Genomic DNA, 9,415 nt, shown 5'->3' on the forward strand with positions numbered 1-9,415 from the left:
ATACGTCTTGACGAAGAAAAAGGAGGAAGGTGGTTGCAAAAAAAAATGAAGGTCGGGCATAATTCGCGCACAAATATACCGGGTGGTTCTTTCGTTTAATTTCAATCGAACACGTTGCTTTTCCTCTACGTGTAACGCGTTTGCTGGTGGTCGTTGTCACGTTTGATTATACATGGAAGATTAATAAGGAACATTTGACGTTTTTTGCTGCTGTCTTACAATAAGATTTTTTTTCTCATGACACGTGCTATTTTTTTCCAGGTTAAAAGAGCAATCTCTTTTTTTTTTCATATCGCGTTGTCAGTGCTCGCATTCTATAACGTATATCATGTTGATAAATTATAAGTGGATTTATATGAATATTTTTATTTTGAGTCCGTGAGACTCCGGACGAGTCCGTGTTATATCCATGCATAAAATCATGCCAATTATTATCCGTTACTCGATAACAGATTGATGACCTTTCGCTTTCTTGGAAATTATTTTGGGAATTTTTTCTGTCTCATTTTCGAAAGTTATCAAAATTTTATTTCGAAAGTCATAGAAAAATAACAACTGGATATAAGTCACTGTGTATCTCAGTATGTCGCCCATTAAGTATGTACATTCGTCGTCACCAAATCAGCTTGTAACAATTTCAAAGTTAACATTCACAGTTCGCCTCTCACTCGGAAATTCGAATATCAGCGCATTCGAGATTTTTAAATTTCGTCTGATTCAAAACAATTTCTGGATTATGGCATTTCGTGGTATTTGACGCCGAGTGTCGCTCTTTAAAGCTACAGATAGCAAGCTTCGTAGTATTAGGTTCAAAAATTCGAAAATTAAAACTAAATCGTTATTGTCAAAAATAATACGCTATGGTTTCTTCGTAAATTTTTTTTCCCAAACCCAAAAAAAATTTTATCACCAGTTATTTATGGTCACAGGATACGACAAGGAACCGAAATTAAAGCTAACATTGATATATTTCGCCATATACGATGCTTTAGATCCGTAAGCAAAACTGCTATTTTTTTTTCCCCCAACAACGTAAGTCCAATATTCCACACGTGTCTGAGATACAGGAGTACAGGAATCGTGATATCGCTCCCTATGAGACACAAGTCTGCGTTTCGCGAACATTCGCACACGCGTGTACACATGTTTTTTTTTTTCCTATTTCAATTCCTTTTACATAGTAGTTTTGCGGCCTTGAGGGCCAACAGTCATTTCGCATGATCGACGTAGTCGCCGTTAGGCATGCGAAACCAAAGAAAGGCAGCAGCTACGACGGCAAGTGGAAATTTTTTTTTATTTTTTCAACGACTCTTATCACTCGTTAGTATCGAATAAGAAAAAAGATTATTATCATTATGCTCATTAGTATACATAGACACTGCCCATTATGTATCCTTAATAAATTTTTACGCGAATTTAATAATTTTTCAAAGAAATGACACAAACGAGTTTCTCTACCTTGAACTTTTAAAAAAGGTTATTACACGTTACCAAATACGCCCGAAAGAGTCGTGTAACACGAACTATAAGAATTTGTATGGTTTTGAAAAAAAAAATTTTCACTATAACTGTTTAACTTCAATCAAAATTACATTAATCTTTAAACCGCTGGAAACCTTTGAGACACTTGGAGATCGCGTGACTCTTGCTAATCAATCGCTTAATTCTATATCTCGAAAAAAAAAAAAAAAACAATATGCCAAAAAATTTAAAAACAACTTTAAAGGTTAAGCGTATAGGATAGTTAAATAAAAGTTTTATTATAACGTGTCGAATGACTTTACAACATTTTACCAAAAAGACGTTTTATTGCAGCCTGTCTGAGATAACGTGTTTCGAAGAAACACAGAATTACCATTAATTAACTAATCGTTCAAAAATACAAAGACCACTATCGATACGTGGTATCGTTACAGATATATACTACCAATATATTTTATCAATCGTAACCCCTAATCAATCGTCACATAATTCATACCTACCATGACACATAATTATTCACATACAAAAAGAAGAAAACCCATAATGCAACAGCAGTGTATAACTTTCTCGCAGTTTATATAATTTCATGCGCAACTGTTATTATAATTGTACGCCAGACATCGTATTACGTACGACAAAGCTGATTGATATTTAGTTATCAGGGAGGGGTCAGACAAGAACCCAAAAAAAATGCTTAAAAAGATTAAAAAAAAAAAAACAAATAAAATAGCCCAGTTATGCATCCTTAAAACGTGTCGCGAGTCAATGGGTATGCTAATAAAATGACAAAGAATAGAAAGAATAAGAGAAAAGAGAAAGATTAAAAGACCACAGAAAGAAATATATCGACGTCCTGCACAAGAATCACTGAGAACGCAGGGATAACCATAGCCAGAGAGTAATCGACACGAGGCCGTAGACGGTGGCGCCACGAGTGAATACGACAAGCGGCAAACCGTGGAAACGGAGACGTTTATGGTCCGCCTGCACGATATCCACCATACGACTACTGGAAGGCCCTTTTCTGTGATCTGTAACGCGACCTGTTTCCGCGCTGGCGATCCCTGGAAAATAATCGGATCCCAGAGTAGAGAAAGAAATTGTCTTTAGATACAACGATCGTGTAAAATCGGTTGAGATTAATAAAATAATAAGCGCTCGATCGATAATTATTTATAAGAATACGTTCTCGGGTGACTTATCAGTTTCGAACTGGTATACTAAAGTGATCCGTATGATCAATTTACATTGTTATAGTATAAATCGTATTACGTATGATATATCATTGTAATAATATATTCCAGCATGGAACAGTTACACTGTGTCCTTATAGTAAAATTTATACGTAGGTTCCAGAGTGTAATGAGTATACAGAGTATACAGAGTGTACAGAGTGTACAGAGTATGTAATTTATGCGCGTTAACGAGGCTCGTAATAAAAAATTTTTTTTAGTTAATTTAAAAAAAAAAACAATCTTCAATATATAGACATAACCTTGGATGATCGCACTAATGGCTGTTGAGTGATTCCCCATGAATATCCGCTTTGACTTAACGCAATCTCGTATCATTATTTTTTTAATCACTGTGGACAGACATTAACACATCGTGGGACGACTTGAAGTCAGTAGTAAGTTCCATATCTCGAAGTCCAATATATATGTCATGACACAAGTCCGGTAAATCGTGGTCGACCGTAGAATTACGCGGATCGGGCCACGTCCCACGTAATTTGAGGATCAACAATGACATTCTTGCCAGATAATGACGATCAATAAGGCGTAAATATTTGTTCTGCGATCAGCATATGACGACAATAATGACGAGGAATAAGATCACAATAAAGAGAGAAATGACGCCAGCAGTGACGATACGTATACGAATAAATTCGAATAAATTCGTTCGAAGGCGCGTCAATGAGAATGATATTCGTACTAATTAACGTTCTTAATGAGTTTAATAATTAACAACCACAAGCTTGAATTGATGTACTTCCCGCGCTCCGTGCGAATTTCAAATTACGAGAATGACTGTTGTACGATAAATTTCTCGTGTCAATTACGAATCACCCGTGAGTCGTTTCACGGAGGCTTATCGGACAAGGTGATCTGGTACTTGTGAATTGCCTTAAGCTTACCGCACGAGCAAGATCATAACAACAGTCTAATCGGACATCGCGGGCAATTCCGTAAGGCGTAGCGAACGCGTGATGACGATTATTACGGAGCATAAATATTTTGATATTTTCGTCAAATGGTGCTGTCATCTGATAAATTTAACTTCGAGTGACCTAAGACCGAGATATTATTAGCGAAAATTAATAACACGATTAGGGGAACGGCTAAACATACCAAATACGTAATAATTCAGGAAACTGAATGTTAAAAGGAGACATTGCTATGGAAACAAATTTTTTTTTTTTTGATAATGATAAAAATATCTCAACTTACTGCTGCAGTGTGATATATGTGGAATTGGTGATTCATTTTTTTATTTCCAATTTTTTTTTTTTCCCCCTCCAAGTGAACACTTTTACCAGGCGCACGAAATATGTTTCTTGCACGGGGATCCACGGGGTACTGTTATCTTCGAAGATCACTCTGTTTTAGATGCTCCAGGTACGGGGATGCGTCGGGACTGGGAGCAGGATGCGTGTAACGAGAAAGTTTTCACGAATATTTATACGATCTGTACAGTACGTACAGCTGGACGAGTCTTCGTGAGAGGGATCGTGGGCTTCGGCGGCTTTCTAACCGTCTTCCTGATCGGTTATCTTGGATTACGCAACTTCAGCTGGTAGTACTAGAGCTTAAGTCAATCTGGACAGACGAGTAAGAGCGGCTGACTTTAACCCATTGAAAAAAGTCACGGGGTCCGGAATAACACGCAGTTGGTAAACGGTACTGCGCATGCGCGTAAGATTAATTTTCAACGCGTACAAGCAAATAAGTGACGGGTACGTGGGTTTGTGGGTGAAAAAAAAAAAAAGTTGAATTATAGCGACGAATCGATTACACTGAGAAAATGGTAGTTTACGTAAATTGACATAAAAAAAAATTTAATATCTCATATTAATGAAATATTACTGTAATTAACATTTTAACGCAAAGATTACAACTTTTTTTATTCAAACACTCTCCGTAGGTCTCGATACGTTTCATTCGATCGCGACCAGCTCCGATAAGCGTGTTTATTGTAAAAATTGATTTTCTAAAAAAAAATAATGTCATTGAATTTTTTAGGCGGATCGTTACGGTCTGAAAAAAACATGTGCTTCCACGTTCCAGTCGTATGAATATCAATGTATTTCGATGCAAGAAACAAAATCACGCCATTACGTGCAAAGGCTACGGATTAATAAATTCTCATAGGAATTCGCTTTGAACATTTCGTTTCCAAGCACGTTAAACCGTGCCGAAGCGTTTAGCGTCACGTGGAAAACAGTAGAAGGAGAAACGGAAGTACTAGATTTTTTTTTACGTAAAAATTAACGCACGTTACAATTTCCATAGAGATTAGAGTGGAAAAAATTGATATGATACAAAGAAAATGAATTTCATTAATTTTTAACTCCGTTCCTACCTTACCGACCGATTCGACCTTTTCGTCAATGCTAAACCCGTCGGCCCCTCCGCGAGTGTGATGAATCTTTTATTCCTACACCGAACAAAGGACTTCGGTTCGAGTACACATATGCAAAGATTCTCAAGGGTACAACTACCAGGGAGTGGAGAGGTCATCTGAATCCTATGACGCAGACTCACGGAAATATAATATTATTTTTAAAGAGTCGCGCAGCCTCCGCAACGAGCCGATCCTCTTCTGGGGGGGAAGAAGGTATCTCTGGCTGTTCCATTGTACTTCGTATGCACGGGTGCAGCAGACTAGAGATTCCAAGCAGGGCATCGCTGACTATTTTGAGAAGATGAATTTTAAGATCGAGTCTGAACAATCGGTTAATTAATTTCACAGTGAATCTTGAGTCGGCAGTTTAACCCGTATGACACGTCATTTTATCTCGTATGGTATAATACATAAATTTTCAAGGCAGTACACTTACTGCTGATAAAACTTCAAGCTGGAGTATGAAAGACAGTGATAATTAACAATTAATAATGTCACTGAGTAATTGATGTGTTTTTTTTTTTAATACGAGTAACCTAACCCGTTTAACCATATGTTACGATCGCTGGATCCGGAAAATCAAGCGACGTAAATGGAATCTGTAATAAAAGCCATGAATACGTTACATACGTTACGATCGAATTATCGAAAAATTATGAAATTTTTTTTAAAAAAATATTTTCAAACCTACGAAGCAGTCAAGGGGAAGATTGACGTAATTGTCAGAATAACAAAATAAGCACGTGCGAAATAGGCACTAAGAAGATCTAAGGTGGTTAAAAGTCGATAAATACTGATAAGAAGAATTCTTGTGAATTTTGGAAAAAAAAAATTCGAAAATTTTTTTCACAAAAATAACGTTCAGTCATCGAAATTACTTTTTCAGCTGTTTACCGCAATTCGTGATATTAATTTCGGATATAAAATTTAAACACGATCACGAAATGACAAAATGATTAAAAGTCAATGGCGACGGAACGAACGTCCCTGCCGGTTGTACTTATTTATTATTTTTTTCCCCATCGACACGGTAATTGACACGAGGACGCATTAATTCAGCGTCTGTTTCACGCATAAAACTGTCACGTAATTATTACGCATTGGCACATACGGAATACCTGTTTTTCACAGAGCACCGTTTCCGCCTTAACTCGCGCGTCCCACTATATCTATAGCGCGATGATAGTACCGTTTTTCCTCGGAAAGATTTTTCCGATCGGCTGACGAAACTTCGTGCGAACATTGCGCCGCCTGTAGCATTGATCGAAGCATTTATAATTAATGATACTGCATTTAATTAAGAAAGAAAAAAAAAATATTGATCGGACAATCGATAGAGCCAGTCTCCTTTGTCTTGTCAATTGGATATATAGGTAGGCAGGTTGCGAGATCTACTTTCTCAACGCTGCATTAGCGACGCCAGGCGTCGCCAGCATTATTTCGAATCGACCCGCTTTCCGCGGATTTCCTGTCGAGCAATGGGCATTTTTATTTACAGAACAAAACAGTTGGTACTCGTATTGGCAATCCTGTATAAAATGAAATTTCGTCACGACCGATCAAAAGGTATTGAAGGTATTTGACTAGTTTTTTTTAAAAAAAAAAAAAAAAAAAATAAGACACCTAAGCCCGTTTAGCATTGATTCTACAAAGGAAATAGTAAAGACACGCGTTAATTGTATTTTTCGATTTTTTTTTTCCTTTACCACAAAATATTGGGTTGGCAAGAAAGTCATTTCCGAAAGTAATTTACCAAAATTACTTTCTTGCCAAGCCAATACATCGAATGAAAACAAGAATCGATAAATTCTAAAAATTTTTTTTGCCAATTTTGCAATCTCAACATGCATTGCGATCAGTGCAAGGTGGGACAGAAAAACAAATTTTTTTAAAAATTATTTTTCTCACGAAACAAACTTGAAAATCTTATACATTTTTGAAAAGCAGTATTGAATAAAGAAAAAAAATTTTTCCACAAATCCCCAATAATATTTTCAAGTTTGAGTAATAAAAGTGAAATATTGTATCTTTTTTCAAAAATCTACAATACGCTCCTCATTTCAAAACAGAGATACGTATTTTCCACAAAATATTTACTTCGCGAATCCCGCAGTCAGCGCCATTGGATTCGTGTGAAAATAACATAAAACTAAAAAAAAAAAAACGTAAAAGGAAAACTGACTCGCATAACAGATATATTCGCACGTGCAAGACTCGCAGCGAAAGAGCTTCAAAATATGCTCTGCCTGCTTTTATAAAGCTCCCAGTGACAAATAAGACCTCTGCTGTCTCGTTCCGGTAGCGAAACTTGATACGAATTAATAATGTAGACACGATCACTATTTCAATACGTGAACGGGCGGATAGAGAAGAAAACCTTGAGAAACGATAAGGAAGAGATGAGGGAAGATGAGTCTGCGGATAGCAACAAAATCTCACTATGGCTGAACGCGTACGTGGCTGTGTACCCAGACGTATGTTGATGTACGTCAGTACGTGCTGACCCTTGTAAACAAGTTTATCAGGGTAGAGAGGACCCACCCAAGAATAAAAAAAAGCAACTTCATCGAAACGATATAAATAAAAAATCAGTCAACACTTAAAAAAAAAAGTCAAAACACTGATAGACCCATTTACCTAATTCCGTGTTAAAATACGAGGTTACGATTCTTGACAGCAAAGTCGCTGACCTCGAGAAGTGCCGTAATACGTATTCCCCGTACGCCTCGAACATGCAAGATATAACAAAGGTCGAGTCTTTTTTTGGTAAATAAACCAAACCCACCTCACGCCATCTTGTAGTCAATCAAAGTCGCCCAAAAAGTATCCAGTTGATAAAATGCACGTTAAGAATTGACCCAGAGTCGTTTCCACGAGTCAAATATATTATCCAGGTGACTCCTTTACCTTGAAATCCATAGGAAAGATGGCCCCTCGAAGCTACTTTCACTCGAAACCAAACCTGTAACCCGGATTATTCAAAGTGTTCGTAAAGATATCCCCCACATTGTCAAGGATCAAGAAAATAGCAGCGCGCGCAACAGAGAATAATTATGTCCGGCACGAAGACTCAACGTTATTTCCACGCGAAGTATCGAGCGAACTCCTTCCTTACCGACCGAGTTCCTTTGTCGTAACGGAACGTCCTATTCCTCCGCCGTCGCTAGTTGCTCGTCTGACTCACGATGTAATTCCGTCCAGCCGTATAATATTGTAGGATTTTTACATGGGTATACATAGGTAAGGCGCGAAATCCCTGTTCTCGTATATTTGAGGTTTCCGTTTTTATTTCGTCCGATCTTTACAGCCTCGTGTCCATTACTGGCTCGTACATCTCTCTCATATTCATCCATCCACACGCATACACACACCGAGACATTCGATTCTATAAGCCTAGGATGAGCAGTCTAGGCTCGTCCATTATTGTTTTTTTTCATCTACCACGCTGATATGGCAAGGCACCTAAAGTTTAGAATCCTACAATATAAGCACGCCGACCCGAGTTGACTACACTCATCTTCCCTTGATCCTCATCCTGATCTACATCATCCATTCCTTCCCCCACGTTATTACCGACCCCTGATCGTCGCCCAAGAAAGCATGGCGTCGTCAATTTTTTCCCTCGGGATAACAACGGGGGCCCACCAAAAAAGTCATCTCGATTCGGCAAAATGACGATGCCGTAAGCGTTCGAAAGGAAAAAAAAAAAAAAAAAAAAAAAAATCGAAGTTGTGAAAAATGACTCATCCAATTAGCCAGCTGATCATCAGTTGACGAACTCTGAACCGATTTCTTCGATCAGCTTGATTATTCAGTAGAGACAGAGAGACACGCGTCCAAGCAAGAAATAGAAGAAGTCTTCGACTCGGCGTGCTCGCTGGACCGTTTCCTATGATCGTAAAGCGTCACTCCCTGCGATTTGTTCAGCGGCCGCTGTACAGGCTGGACTAGAAGAAGAAAAAAAGCCATCGCGATCAATGTCAAGGTCAACTGAGAGAAACCTTCCTTTGATACGATCGAGCGTGACGTCGTTGCCGTCAAAGTTTATCGAGGTTAGTTCACCTTTAACGGAACCCTCATCGATTTTGAGCCGACCTGGAGAGGGGGGACAGGGAGGGGAGGGGAGGAGAGGAGGGGGAGGGGGGAGCGAACGTGTTAGATAACGTTATATAAACTGACCCGTAGAAATAAAAAATATTTTTACCAAATATACCTTTTATCGCCAAGATATATTATTTGCATTTATAGTGCCAATGGCAGATGTAAAATTTTTTTCTTTTATGAAATTTTTTATCCCCTCCCCCCCCCC

The 9,415-nt window shown here is 38.1% G+C and overlaps 1 protein-coding gene across 4 annotated transcripts in view; it reads right to left on the reverse strand.

Annotated features, from left to right (window-relative positions):
• The window catches only part of LOC107265662 (protein fem-1 homolog CG6966), a 28,229-nt gene that overhangs the window by 7,537 nt on the left and 11,277 nt on the right, over positions 1-9,415 (reverse strand). The window contains exons 3-4 of one of the 4 annotated variants that reach the window (XM_025083152.1): positions 4,186-4,301; positions 3,933-4,119 (exon numbers count right to left, since the gene is read on the reverse strand). The exons of the other annotated variants lie outside the window; for them this stretch is intronic. Of the exons in view, the coding sequence (XP_024938920.1) occupies positions 3,933-3,968 (36 nt within the window). The 5' untranslated portion in view covers positions 3,969-4,119; positions 4,186-4,301. The remainder of the gene's footprint in view (positions 1-3,932; positions 4,120-4,185; positions 4,302-9,415) is intronic. 4 annotated transcript variants of the gene reach the window in all.

Source organism: Cephus cinctus, unplaced genomic scaffold (genome assembly GCF_000341935.2).
Source record: "Cephus cinctus unplaced genomic scaffold, Ccin1 Ccin1_scaffold0020, whole genome shotgun sequence".
Taxonomy (NCBI): Eukaryota; Metazoa; Arthropoda; class Insecta; order Hymenoptera; family Cephidae; genus Cephus; species Cephus cinctus.